At 35.2% G+C, this 14816-nt stretch overlaps 4 protein-coding genes and 1 long non-coding RNA gene across 5 annotated transcripts in view; 1 reads left to right on the forward strand and 4 right to left on the reverse strand.

Annotated features, from left to right (window-relative positions):
• LOC9302372 (laccase-16) overlaps window positions 1–816 on the reverse strand; it is a 5656-nt gene extending 4840 nt beyond the window's left edge. The window contains exons 1-2 of the mRNA XM_021025355.1: window positions 661–816; window positions 190–341 (exon numbers count right to left, since the gene is read on the reverse strand). Coding sequence (XP_020881014.1) covers window positions 190–341; window positions 661–765 — 257 coding nt within the window. The 5' untranslated portion in view covers window positions 766–816. The remainder of the gene's footprint in view (window positions 1–189; window positions 342–660) is intronic.
• Window positions 817–1698: 882 nt separating this feature from the next.
• Window positions 1699–2833, forward strand: LOC9302373. Its single transcript, XM_002864553.2, has 2 exons — window positions 1699–1831; window positions 2108–2833. The coding sequence occupies exons 1-2, from the start codon at window positions 1798–1800 to the stop codon at window positions 2560–2562; spliced, it is 489 nt and encodes a 162-aa protein (XP_002864599.1). The 5' UTR covers window positions 1699–1797; the 3' UTR covers window positions 2563–2833.
• Window positions 2834–3355: 522 nt separating this feature from the next.
• Window positions 3356–5029, reverse strand: LOC110225710. Its single transcript, XR_002329924.1, has 3 exons — window positions 4524–5029; window positions 3737–4378; window positions 3356–3622 (listed from the first exon to the last, which is right to left on the reverse strand). It is a non-coding gene; the product is annotated as an uncharacterized LOC110225710 (long non-coding RNA).
• Window positions 5030–6505: 1476 nt separating this feature from the next.
• On the reverse strand, window positions 6506–7517 carry LOC9302374 (elicitor peptide 2). The gene is made up of 2 exons (XM_002866254.2): window positions 7097–7517; window positions 6506–6700 (listed from the first exon to the last, which is right to left on the reverse strand). The coding sequence occupies exons 1-2, from the start codon at window positions 7250–7252 to the stop codon at window positions 6518–6520; spliced, it is 339 nt and encodes a 112-aa protein (XP_002866300.1). The 5' UTR covers window positions 7253–7517; the 3' UTR covers window positions 6506–6517.
• A 174-nt stretch (window positions 7518–7691) lies between these two features.
• On the reverse strand, window positions 7692–11773 carry LOC9302376. Its single transcript, XM_021023416.1, has 3 exons — window positions 11668–11773; window positions 10487–11130; window positions 7692–10395 (listed from the first exon to the last, which is right to left on the reverse strand). The coding sequence occupies exon 3, from the start codon at window positions 9307–9309 to the stop codon at window positions 8413–8415; it is 897 nt and encodes a 298-aa protein (XP_020879075.1). The 5' UTR covers window positions 9310–10395; window positions 10487–11130; window positions 11668–11773; the 3' UTR covers window positions 7692–8412.
• Between the last annotated feature and the right edge of the window lie 3043 nt (window positions 11774–14816).

Here is a 14816-nt window from a genome sequence, read left to right on the forward strand (position 1 = left end):
ACATGAGAGATGTAAGAGTAGCCCTAATCACACATAAATACAGAATATACGATTGAGATATCAAATATATGATTGACAGAATGATCTCCTTAATTATCTCCTTAATATAACATTGTTAAAGTTAATCAAAGAAAGAGACTGCTTTCACTAGTATCTTCAAATAAGATGGGTTTGTTTGAGGTTGCTCACCAGTGGATGGAGACGTTGTAGTTCACGTGATTCACAACTTTGATCAAAAGAGTGTCGTCTTCTCTTGCAACAATGGTGGGGCCCGGAAACTTTCCATTGACGGTGACGATGGGCTTCGACGAGCACAGCTTCGTGGTGTTCGTCATCACCACCTAGTACATACACATTTTAATTCTTACGCTTAGTACGTATATAATGCATGATCTTATTCATGCATGAATCCTTATGCGATAACCGTTAGATTAGAAAATCTAGAGACATATTATCTATTTATCTTGCATGCAGCATAACCAAGAACTATATGTTTTAGGCTCAAAATATGCTCATAGCGGAGACATAATAATTAACTAATATATATGATTAGTCTTTTTTCCATTGTTGGTAACTTGGTATACGAACTCGATAAAAAAATACTATTGTGTGCAAATAAACACCTAATTACATATAAATGCACATATAGGGAAGGCTTACATTGAATTTGTAATGTCGGATTATGGAGTGAACGGTGGTGGGCGACAGAAGAAGGAACACAAAGAGCGTTAGGACGCAGATACAAAACCGTCTTGGAATATCCATTAGTCTCGAAGCTCTCTTTGTCTTGATGTTTGCGATGGTTTAAACTAGTCTGTGTGTGTGTGTGGACGTACTATGAAAGAAAGCTAGCTGTGGTATGAAGAAAATTTCATGTGATTTCTTACTTGTTAGGTTGAAGGAAGAGTCCTGAAAATGTCGTAAGGTCGTTGAAGGGAACTTACCGGAAGAAGAAAGAAGAAGAGGAAAGACTTGCTTCTACATAATATGATTTGAGTTAGATTAGATATATTGACAGTAAAACTGAAGATCAAGAAACGAGATTTTACAGGTCAAAAGGGCTTAGGTGATCTGGTCGCTCAACCGTATTTAGGGTTAAGTAATTAACTTCATCCTCCATCTAACTAAACTCACCCACATTGGCTCTTTTATATCTCCTTTTTTTTTTTTTTGGTGTGTAATTTTAATCAAGTCATTATAAATAATGCCTATGACGCTCGCGTTCATGTTTACTTATATTTTTTTTTCAAACAAACTCATAAGCTTAAACATCTTAAGGAAACTTGATTATAATTAATTGTAAACGTAAATGTCAAACGCAATAAAAAAGAAACTCATTTGGTTTGGTATTTGCGTTTGAAACTAGTAGAAGAGATGTTTAGTTAGAAGAAAAAGAGTATGATTGACAATTTATATAATTCGTTTGAAAGGTAAAGCTAAAAGCTACTTCTTGGTTGTTATTTAACAGCTCATCTAATTCAATTATTGAATTCTCGACTGTTGTTATCCACAAAATTAATTCGGAGGCTAGACATTAACGAAACGACACCGAATCGTTACTAAATAACAAGCCCGCAAATGTCGAAACCACAATTGTGCAAATGATAGTAAATAATAAGGCCCAAACAAAGTTAATAGGCCCAATATCTTCTAAAGGACAACGTAATAATGGAGCTTTTCTGTGTTATTAGTCTGAGATCGAAATTCTTCGGCTTTAATTTCTGAATGTGGCTGGGCTTAGCTCGTTGATCATCGTACAGAAGCTTGCTCGTAGCTCTTAGCTCTCCGGGGAAGAAGATGGTGCGGAAACAGTTTCAACAGGCTAAAACTGGTGAGAGATTTTTCTACCATACTCTCCTTTAATCCCGATCGAATCTCGTCTTTCTTCTGTCTTTTCCCGAATTATACACGTCGATGAAATAAATGGGAATTGATCCATGAAATCACTGTCTTATATTCGTGTATATCTCCGGAAATTGTTGGGTTTTATCAAAGGTTTCGACTTCTAGTTGTTGGTGTAATCTAAGTTAATGGTGTCACATAAGGTGTTCGATGAAATGCCTCAACGAAATCTCATTTTGACTTGGTTGGTTATTTTTGGTGATAGGAATAGAGGCTTTGAAGTCAATGGATGCTAACAAGTACCTGAAGAAGGTTGGGTTAGGGCGTGACGATATGTTTTTTTGGAAACAAGTGGGAAAAGCATTGCTTTGCACTTACACAATCTTTGGTATCGCTTGGATATACAATGAAACGTCTCCTTTGGGTTGGTGGACGTTGAAGCCGAGACCAAAGGAGGAGAGAGAGTTGGCTCATTTGTATGAGCGGCGTGAGTTTCCTTATCCTGGTGATACAGAGGCAATGGAGGATTTTGTTGCAAAGGGAGGGATGATCGGTACAGCGATCGGGCCTAAAGGGATTGTTGAGTCCGAAGGTGAAGCCGATAATTATCAAAAGGAAATGGAGAAGAAGAAGTTTGATAAAGAGGCTCAGAAACTGTGGCTGAGAATGAGGAATGAGGTCATGACTGAACTTCAAGAGAAAGGGTATGATCTTGAATGAAGTGCAAGAGAGTTTTGATAAAAACTTGTGTAATTTTGGCTGTGTATCAGTTAGACTAAGGATTCAACCACTCGTACAAGTGTTTCTGTCTACGTATAGCGGAAAGTACAAAACTGATTTCTGTTCTACGGTACCATTGATGCTCTTCCTATTGGGGAAGTTGCTCTTGTCCTTTATTATTGGCTTGATTCATGCTTTGGCTTAAACCCGTTGGAATATAAGTTGATGCTTTATGCTCCCATCAAAGCTACCCAATACCTTGTGTTTGAAACTATTGTCATTGATATTTGATTTGACAAGTTTTAGTGTTTATTCACTTTGTAAAACATCTCAAATTATGAGCGCCTACACAGAGAATGAGAAGTCACACCCATGGCAAAGGTGGTGGCCACCTTGGCTAGATAATTAATAGATAAAGCCGGAGAAGGATTTGGAGTCAAATCGGAAAGTTGGTATCCTCCGACAAGCTCGATGAATACCCGTCAACAATTTGTTCCTCAGACATCATCATAAACGAATAGGATGTGAATTATGTTGTTCTACTACTTGAACCGAGAGAATCTAAACAATACTAAGATTGTAAGCCAAATATATACAGTACATTGTCTTAAGTTTTCTTAACTTGAGCGTCTGTTGAATCTATTTCTTCGTATGCCCTCAAGGTCCACTCTTAGTACTTGCAGTGGAGCACATGTTGGAGTTACTTGGCGATCAATGATAAAATTTATGATTTAAATAGCAAAATTTTCTCTTATTTTAAAATTTTATTTATTTTTGAGTTGAATGTAAGATCGTTTCTATGATCTATTGACACAAGTGTTCCTTTATTTCCATCAAGAACCGACACACCGCGTGCATATGCATATAGTTTCGGATATGGACCCGTCATGGTTTGGCCGTTACCCATCGGACAACTCTTTGAGTTCGGGACACTGATAATTTCTCCGCCCCAGAAAATATCAGTCGCACTATCACCTAAACCTACCAGAGTTTGAATTGGCCAGAAACCTATGCTTATGTCTTTACCCAATGTTAACCACCAGTTCCCACTTATATTGTCCTTGTAATTTAGAATTATAATAAAACCAAAAAATTATTTGACAAGTGACAAGTCACTAGATTATATTATCTGAATTCTGAAGTATAATTGACATGTATAATGAGTTATACTTACTCGGGCGATGTAAAATCTATTTTCCATTATCGCGTCAGGTTTGGACACCTTGAAGACAAGACCAAGAGGGATTTGGGAATTCACTAAGACAAAACCAGGACAATTGGTATTGAAACATCTTTGTTTCCTTATCTGTATATATAGATATAAAACACATACTGTATGTAGAGTTAATGTAAATTGTGTCAGGATGGGTTAATATATATTTTTTGTGTGTTTTCTATTGGGTGTGGTTAGTATTATTGGGCAATTCTCTAAAATACCATTGTTTTTGTTTTTTGAACAAAAATACTACCAAACTAACATTAAATTTTCAATTTTCAAACCCTAGATTCTAAATTCCAAATACTAAACCATATCCCTTAAATACTATACCCTAAATTTAAAATAATCAACCCAATGGAAGCCCAAATTTTGAGTGTTAAACTCTAATAGTTGGGTGGAATTTTACTTGTTTCTAAAAGGAAACAAAAATCACGCGTAGAATCTAACATCACAAAGGAGAACGAGAAACAGTAAAAGATCTCCGGCCAGTGTCGGGACCTCGTTCGCCAATTTCCATGGATTTCTTCTTTCCGTGTAATGACGCAGTCGTTACAGATAAGCTCCGTCTTGGAGCCCCGCCTTGGCTAGCCATTTCTACTGTATAATCATTGAAGAAATCAAACCCTCAATTTCATGATTAACAAATTCGAAGAAGGAAAGTTTTCTCAAGGCGTAACTAATCAAGCAAACGCGTTTAGAAGAAAGACTAAGGATCACAAACTCGTGAAATCAAAGCTATTACCAGGAAAATTATTCGGGTCAACAAACGGATTCTGGGATTGAAAACTGAGCTAAACCAAGTTAGGATTAGTTCCGTCTCGAAGATGCTCTTTTCTCAAATGTTCGTGAGAAAGATAACGGCAAGAGGGAAAACGACGATTTGTGAGAAAAGATTATAGAGATTCTCCCGGGAAAGGAATGGAGATCCGAATTTCGGCCGCATGATCAAAGTCGAACGCTCAGGATCCGGAAAACTCGATGTTCGTTTGAGCGTAGATCTCTCCATTGTCAGGACGGAGATTGAGAAGATTATCTCGTCTGTTAAAAAAAAAAAAAGAATTATCTCGTCTTGTGATAAGATTGAGAAAGCGTTAAGTTGTCATATATATGTACGAAGCCCAATAGTAGCAAGAAATTATATGTTAACGGGTCGATGGCCCAATATATCATGGATCATTTGGTTACAAATATTTCATTTTTTTTTTTTTGGTTTGATTACACGATCATTTGGTTTAGTTTGATTTGGTTTGGTTTGATTTTTTTTTTTTTTTTTTGCCAATGTTTGGTTTGATTACACGATGTAAAAATCTAATGACTTTTTCATATTCCACGATGTAAACAAAACACAAACAAACAAAGATTTCTGAATACAAAATAAATTTTGCTAAACAAATACAAACAGAAAAAATATTCAGAGAAAACTTTTTTTGTTTAACAAATTTTATTTTTCAAATTAGTAAGTTGTATTTCAATTAAAAAACTAAAAATCTTTTTAGTGTTGAAACTATCAAAAAACATTATTAGTGAAATATAAATCGTTGATATTATTAGTGAAATTCTGGTTTTTAAAAAAATATAATCCTAATGGACGACAAAAGTTTTAATAGAACTATTTTATCTATATTTTTTTTTGTAAATATGTAAAAACCAAATTAGATTTAACAAATGAACTGAATTCAAAAGGGCATGTATATTTATTTGCATAGGATATTCAAAAACGTTAGACCGGCTCTGTACGAGATTTGTTATCTCAATGTTCAACAAGACTATACAACATTTGGTGGCCGTTGTTGGATAAAATGGTTACATACTAGTATTGCCAATAAAAAATTTTCTTTGCGCTCTCATTACTCTGAGATCTCTTCGAGAGGAGTGTCGAGGAATTGGAAGCTGCAGGACATAGAGTTTTTATCGATATATCGTTTTAGAAGTCTTTTTAATTCGAGACTCTTGACTCTTCCCATTGGAGATGCCTACTAGGCTACTAGTCTTTAAAGACATTGTGCTCTATGTAAGCAACCTACATTTCGAGATGAAGAAAATAGAGTTACAAGAGCTTCATAGAATTGTCTGCTTTTTCGATTCCAAGACTTTTTAAATCCCAAAAAACTTCTTTTGCTGGGACTGTAGTATATTTGTTTGACCAACAACACATTTTACAGTTCTTTTTAAAAAAATACTTCACTAGTGTGACTGTCCAATTTCTTATAATAAATCACATACTCATCATTTTTTTTCGTACTTGATTTATTTTGATTTTGTTATTGATCGTTAGACAAATTTCTATTAAATAATTTATTGGTGTAGTGATATGTTTAATTTGGATTTTTGTCAATAAATTTCAACTACAGTATGAGTAGTTTTTATGATTTTAATTAATTTGATTTACAATTAAACATAAATAAAGTTTTGCTTCACCAAATAAAACTCTTTTGAATTATTTAATTTGATGTTAACATGATAAAAAATTCAATCAAGTTTTAGATAATTCTTTTCATTACAACTCATCTTAGATCGATTCGGTTTATTTATAGCCAACACTTTGCATTCTAACTTAGCCTTTTTTTTTTTTTTTGAACACAAACTTAATAATGGTTTTTCTATTGAGAAATTGCACTAGATAACCTAAAAAAAACAAAATTAAATATCTAACCTCTAACCCCCCTATTCACTCTCTTTCTCTTCCTATCTCTTTCTACATTCTTTCTAAAAAACTAAATTTTCTTTTTTTTTGGGTTATTCACCTAAATCACCCTTTTCTATTTCACTTCCGTTAATTGAACTAAACAATGTAATTTTATTAGTTTGGCCAGGACGGCCTTTACTAGTGTTTTCTTTATCCCTTTTCTTTGCTTTGGGCTTCTTTCCTCTAGTCGATAAAACGACATCGTCTTTCATGGCAACATCATTTTCTTCCTCCTGCAGTTACAAACACATGTTTACATTTATTTGATTACTAACAACATATTTTTGCCAGCTATATATTAAACCCAAATAAACTTTACAAAATCTACTCAAAATATGATGTTACCTGACTGAATGTTCATATTTAACATATTAGATGTTTTTTTCTTTCTTCTAAATATTAGTTCTTACTAAAAAGAATTAATAAAAATATACACACATACGCTTGTTTATATTGTTAAAATAGACTTCCAAAATTTTCGACATCTTTCTCCCTTTTAAAACAGATTGAATAATTCCATGTTAACTGGTTATATAACATAGAAAACAACAGAAAATAATAGTACTAATCTCGTAGTAAACCAAACTATTATCTTGTAATTCGTTTGAATATTGTTAAAGAAGGCTTACGGGCAGGTTTAAAGTCACCGGAGACGACGCCGTTTCCTTAGCTGTCTGACAAAGAATACCAAGACACTTGAAGATAGCTATGAGAGTTTGGTCGAGAAACTGAAATGAAATCCATAGATAAGTTTCTTCTTCGCTTCGTCTATCTAATTTCTCCATGGAGATCCGATAGTTTGGTGTGACAGGAGTGAAGCTATATCTCGAAAGGTGAGTTATTGATCAGAGAGACGATTGAGATGTGAGTAATCGAAGAGAGACAACTTTGTATTTATAGCGAGTTAACCTGGGAGTTGGTGATTTTTCGACATAGAATACAGTTTCTTAGAGACTTTGGATTATGATTTATTTAGTTAGTTTCTGAGTTTTTAATTACTTAGTTGACAAAAAAATGAATTCATTCATGCAAGTGGCTTTGGATGACTCTACTAGTTGACTGACTCTACGAGTTGACTGACTTGCGATATGTGTAGACACAACAGTTTATTATTTCAAAGATAATTCTAATTAATTGGTTAAGAGTTTAATGAGCGAAAAGGAGACGAGTTGACACTTCGAACGACGAATGTTGAGCTAAAAATATATAGAATTTTTTGAGTGATACATCTAATCAAATCATTTATTTTTTTTGCATCGACAGAGAAATTTTGGAGAGGTTTCGAGTTTCATACAATGATACAAAGGCAAAGAAGATATACACACTAGGTTAATGAAGAGATATAAAGACATACCTTCATGGTGGTTTTACTTGATGTTGGCTACTACACTACTTATCTCTCTTGCTTTATGTGTCTTCTTGAACGATGAGGTTCAAATGCCTTGGTGGGGACTTGTGTTCGCAAGCGCAATGGCTTTCACCTTCACACTTCCAATCAGCATTATAACGGCAACAACTAACCAAGTAAGCAATAATGAATACAAAAAATCGAATCAAGGCAATACCCTTCTTCTTTAGTTCTTCCCATTTGCAACGAGTTATTTTACTTATCTTCACCCGTTTTGCAGACACCAGGGTTGAATATAATCACGGAGTACGCAATGGGAATCATTTACCCGGGACGACCTATCGCAAACGTATGCTTCAAAGTCTATGGATACATGAGTATGGCACAAGCTGTCTCTTTCTTAAATGACTTCAAACTTGGTCACTTCATGAAGATCCCACCAAGATCCATGTTCTTGGTTCAATTCATCGGTACAATTCTTGCCGGAACAATCAACATAACGGTTGCATGGTGGCAATTAACCTCTATCAAAAACATATGTCAAGAGGAACTTCTACCTCCCAACAGTCCATGGACATGTCCTGGTGACCGTGGTAATCAAAGTAGATTTTGTCCGATGGCTGCTCTTGTTCTAGAGTTCACGAAGTATGAAACAGGATCATCAGGCTGGTCCAGGCCATTTCCTTTAGATAGTGGATTCTCAATCTTTTGAGAATTTGACAGTAATAGTAGAAGCTGTTCGATACACATTTTGCAAAGAGCAGCGGGAGTAGCTGTCTTTGGCCACTTAAATTTTTCCTGCAACTCAAACGATGTAACTTCGGTGCCCAGAGAAGCTACAAATAGACCTTGCACAGCGAGAAATTTCAAAATCTGCTGTTGCACTCGCAGTTTCGCCTCGGGGGCCAATTTAGTATGTTTTAAGATGCCAGGGAGAGATTCAATGACCCAGCTTTTCAGAAGATCCGAGTTTCCAGCTGTCCCAACTGAATCCTTCTCCTCGTTTGAACCTATCTCAGAATTGTCATCTGTTGTTTGACTCTGATCTGAATTCAAAGAGCAAGGTTCTAGGGACCATTTCATATTTGAAGGTTCCTCAGGAACATGCTGTTCATCCACAAACAAATTCATCAAGTTCTGGAGAAAAAGTGTGCAACCATCTTCAGTTTCAAACTCTGCAGCTAGATCTTTAACAGTTTTTGTACGCGTAATATTATCAGATTTCCCTTCACTGTGTTTCTGAAGAGCCATTGTAACAGCCACCCTCTTGGTATCGTCGTCTTTCACCCAATCAATTAACTCCACAAGAAAATGGGTTGCAACTTTATGCAACCAAGAGTCCTTTGTGGAGAGTATATCCATGAGGCACTGAACAAATTTGAAGGACAAAACATGTTGCACGAAACTTACAGGAAGCTTTGGAAGAAGAAGAAGCAGGATATCAAATGCCAAATGCTTGCGATCATGAGATGAAGAAAGTAGGGCTCCTTCCATAAAAAATTCACAGAAATTCCTGATGTTATTTGTGGCTTCTTCTTCAATGGGATTGGACTTGCGGTTACGCTTTTGCTTTTTCGTTAGGATTATCTGAATTAGTCCATTCAATCGTCACTGGCATTAGTAGGTATGGCGGCAGTTACAAGTGTGGCTTTTGGTGGATCATAGTCATTGATATTATCCACATCGCTAGTGGTGGATATCTGGGTCCACGCCCTCTGAAAGTACGAAACCCATTGGCGATCATAGACATCGTCCGGATACCTGAGGAATGGAACGATATTTCTTTAGTAAAATAAATAAGATTAATATGATAATATCATTTTTGTGGTGCGCTTGAACCGATGTTATTGTTATAGATTAATTGTCTAAACACCTTGGATATTTAAACATATCATTTTATTCGTAAGTGTCGAGGATTGAATAGTACTTTCTTTAACAGATGAGAACAGAGCAACAAGAAACATAAACATAACATGGGCTTCTAAAAACAGAGCATAAAGAAGATAAAATTTGCTCAGACTCAGTTGAAGTTAGGTTACCTTATGTAACTCTCTGATTCGCTAAGATATAATCGAAAGTAAAGTTTCAGAGAACCAGACTCCGTGACATAAGAATCATTTCCCATGGGCCGTATTTCCAAGGTTGAGATCATTGGTGTAGTATCCCCAGTCTTAACAAGACAAATCTACAACGAGTTTGATGTTGGTATGTGTAAGATCTCCTCCCGTGTACCATTCACTAGCATTTCCATATCTATCGTGACCCATAGATTAGGTCCAAGATACATATCAAACTTGGGGCCAATGTTACGACCATCATAATTTCCATATACAAACCTAGCCCTGATCAGATGATTTCTTCCCTTCTCAACGTTTAGATTGTAGCAGTTCCGTCTTCCTTCTGGAAAATATCTCAGCGTCCATGACGGCTTCAGGAATTCACTCTCTCGATTTGCTTGGATGTTACCAGTTGTTCCACTCTGGATGAATGTTGCGTCCGAAGAGAACTGTAATCCGGTTTCCGACTCATTATAAGGAGAGAGTTCACTGGCGGGTAGTCCGCAGTCCAAACTAATAAACCCTGTTAACATATACATATGAAAAATTGACCGTTTAAACACAGAACAGATTAAGTACCAAAGCTTCAACTAGAAGGTGAAGAAGAATTATACCTTGTTGGCTCTGAGCTTGAATAAGATGAGTTATGGCCAAAGTCGCAATTAGCACTAACAAAAGCCCAACAGATCTCTCCATACTCTCTCACTTCCCAAGGAAAAATTCAACAAGACACAAACTGATAATATATAAGCTAATAAGAAAGACTTTGTCAAGTCAAGTCAATGTGTTTTGTATTTTTGTAGTGGTGCAACTTCCCCATGCAAGACGGAGAAGAAGAATAAGAGGATACTAATGCTCCAACATCATTATCAACAACAATATGCAACTTGCTTAGTATTACTTCCAAGAATCTTCACGACAAGAAGATATTGGCTTAAATAGTCACCAGGCTCAGCACCATTATGCACGCAGATATGCGTGTATGATCCGTCAGATTTGACAACCAAATTTAACATCTATGCATATATGTTCGCTATGATAGGCGTAGAAGCAGGTCTTCTCCACACTCAGATTGTAACAGTTCCGTATTCCATCAGGAAAAGATCTCTCAGCATCTTGTATAGCTTAGCGTACCCTGCAGGGTTTTCTTCGATTTGACCATTTTTTCCGCTCTGTATGAACTCTTTGTCCAAAGAGAACCACATTCCATTATATGTATCTTTATAAGGAGCAAAAGTCATTCGCAAACTGATGAACCCTGTTAACAAACATGGCAAACATTAACCACTAAAACCAGCACGTTTGTAAAAGAATAGCAAAGGAAGCACGTGGAAGTATGTAGAAGAAATAAGATTTCTGATACCTAGTAATAAAGGGAGAATCAAGAACCATACTTAGGTTCACCCCAGGGGTAAACCTAAGTATCGTTCGAGAATCAATATCTAAGATAAGTCCAAGAAGAATTTACTTTCTTTGTTTGACAGCTCTCACTAATTTGTGCGTCTTGTAAGTTTAGCTAAAGTGATTAGCCTAATTGTTTTGTTTAAGTGTAGAAGAGATATAAGTGAATAAGAAATCACAACCCACATTCGTTAACTTCATTTGGGGCAATAAGCACATTTGGTGAATTAGTATACATCTGTTTTAGTTTCTTGGTCAGACAATATCCATCTAACTTCCAAAACAAGCACCACCATGAAATCATAATGTACGAAGAAATGCTAAGAAGTAGTTGACTTTTAATGGTCGTTGACTTAAAGTGAATTCAATAAATTTCGGAGTTTCAAAGAAAAACCTGTTGAGATGTAGCGAATCCGAGAGAAATCTGGGTCTTTCATCTGTCTCGGTCGGCATTGTCGAGTCGGTGTGTAAACCTTCTTTCATTCTCTCAAGTTCTAAGTAGGGGTGTCAAAATGAGCTAGCTCGCTCAACTCGGCTCAGCTCATGATGAACTCGGACATTTTCTGAGCTAGCTCAGCTCAGCTCATTTATTAGATGAGCTTCAATATATAAACTCGGACTCAGATCATTTTGGTCCCGAGTTAAATGAGCTAGCTCGCGAGCTCATAACAAATAATTATAATAACAAAAATAACGTAAATTTTTTTTTAAAAAAAATAAAATAAATCCAATAACATAACTAATTCTAAAGTTAAATAATGGGAATAAATCCAAAAAAAAAAATAATCTCAAAACACCAAATAAAAAACTCAAATAATAAATCCGAACAATTAAATTAAATTAATTAAAGATAATAGAAATATGAAATGATCAAGAATCTATTCCATGTGATAGTCTTGCTCTTGATATTATTTCTATATTATTGATATTATCTTCTAAAATTAATAGGAAAAACACAAATTTTCTAATAGAATAATTCTATTTTTGTTTAATTTAAATGGAAAAGATATATATGCTTCTGTTGATATTTTGTATATATATATATATATATATATATATATATATATTTTTCAAAAAAAAGCCGAGCTCATGAGCTAGCTCATGTTCATTAAAGCTCGCTCATATAACTCGCGATCTAAAAAAAGCTCGATCACATAACTCATTTATTAAATGAGCCTAAAAAACATAGCTCGTGCTCATGAAAAATCGAGCTGAGCTGAGTCAGCTCATGAGTTGCGAGCTCATTTTGACACCCCTAGTTCTAAGTAAAGGTCTTTAAGCAGCACAACCTTAGAGTCCCGTAAAAATCTTGTCAGATTACTATCCCTGCAAAGATGAATATCCACAATTGTGCTTCAAAACACACAAATATTATCACAATAGACTCGTATATATAGCTGTAAGGAATAAGGGAAGAATGTTCCACAAGCGCATTAATCAAACGAATATGGGCGAAAGAAATAAATAGTCTTTCTCCTTTATATTTTATTCCCACGACTTGAGTTAAATAATTTCTAAAGGATGTTAATGTCATAGAGATCGTTAAAAAAATCAACAATAGATTGATTGGCCTTTGTATACTCCGGCTACGGTTTCGTATCAACATCAGCGACAGTAATATGTCAAAGTGGTGTGGAAATAGTCGCTGCGACTTAGAAAAAAACGGCAAGCTGTCTAAGAATGAAAGATTCCATTATGAGAGTTAAGTCAAAGGCTTAATCCCTACAAAATCGCCAATTCCAAAAGACCGATCACGCGATTGAGTAACCACAAAAGCAGTTAAGCAGAATTTCAAGAGTAGAAGAGAGACACCCGACGGTGACGAACATACCAGTGATAGTAGCAAAACAGAGGTAATCGAGATGGCTGAAATTTCTGATGATTCTAGTAAAAGCAGGATTCTGATCAATGACTGGGTATTGAAGAAACCTTGAATTGAGAAGAATAAATCACTGAATAAATAATAAGAACAGGAAGTGGTAACAATGGGGGAATTGAGAAGAAGAAGAAGAAGTGGAGAATTAAGAACAGCAAGTGGTAACGATGGGTGAGAGGAATCGATTTGTTTTCTCTGTTGGGTGGTAATGGCGTTTTAATTTTCAATTTAACGTGGAGACCAAAATAACCGCATGACTCTTAAGTGATTTTGTTTCTTATCTTGCTTCTTTAATTCTTTAAAAGTGCCACGTGGCATGACTCTAAGTGATTTCTGAAAAAGCTGATGTGGACACCTTAGAGTACCCTTTTACTTAGTATTCCCTCCGTTCCTGAAAATTTGATGTTCTAGTGTTTTAGGTTTGTTACACAAAGATTAATTTTTTAGTTTTTTATTTTATTTTCTATTAATTGATATTAACAAATCGTAGATTTTTCAAGGCGTAATGATTACAAATAATTAACTGTTTTAAATTACTATTGGTTCATAGATTATTAAAAAATATTTAATAAAAAAAAATTATTAAATAATTAAATCATGATTGTTTCTTAATATATGTGTAAACATCAAATTTTGAGGAACAGAGGGAGTATAGATTAGCTAATGGTCCATATTTAAATCGCTTTATAACGATGTAACTTGACTTCGAAAAGAAAAAAAAAACTAGTGTTCAAAAACTAGTTATGAAAAAACGTGAGATAGGCACACAACACAAGAATTCTCCAAACTCCGGCGCACCGAGTTTCAACTTTATTAGAAATCTATTAAGATGATTACACACTCTTAATTGGATTTACACACAGCCTAAGAACACCCTCTTAGCTTGTGACCAACTGATTTCTAACCTAAACAAAGTAGAGACGATACACGATTTTTTCTCTCTTTTTATCTCACCGTATAGAGTAAACACGTACTCTCTAAAATAGAAAAAGCTCTTGACTAGACTATTTCTTTCATGAACGGCTAACCCTAGCAGCTCTCCATCCAACCCCTTTTATATTCATAGGGTTGATGAAGCCTCTAGAATTACGTCATTGATTTGGGCGACTCCAAATCTTTCTTCCAATATCTTTGTTTCCAATTTGCCCGTATCTTCTATATATTCCAAATCTTCATTAGCACGCATGTTCCACATCAGCTACCCATACTTTGTCATTATCTTCAGCTAAGGAATTGATCCACGTCATCAATTATTGCTTCATTAGAAGTTCGTCTCACTAAAACAGCTTTTTCTGTGTTCCAGCAACTCTGCAATTTGAACACATTTATCTGCAGTTTCATCTCCAGTGAAACCTGCACTTACAAGTTAGGCATAATGAAACGTTTGGAGCCTACCAAAAAAAAAAAATGAAACGTTTGGAGTAGATTAATCGAAGAACAACCGGACATTTGTTTTCTTTTGTATTATTACTTTTAATATATTTATTTAGTTAATGTGTAAACTAAAAACTATGATGTTACATATTATTCAATTCGATTTTTAATAAAAAGGGGAAACATTATTATAAAACAAAATATCAATGACTTTTTGTTGACAGATTTTAAACAAAACAGGGATGTCCATATGCTTCTGGCTATTTAGACCGATATCTTAAATCCCAAGCGAT

The sequence above is a fragment of the Arabidopsis lyrata genome, assembly GCF_000004255.2.
Source record: "Arabidopsis lyrata subsp. lyrata unplaced genomic scaffold ARALYscaffold_8, whole genome shotgun sequence".
Classification (NCBI taxonomy): Eukaryota; Viridiplantae; Streptophyta; class Magnoliopsida; order Brassicales; family Brassicaceae; genus Arabidopsis; species Arabidopsis lyrata.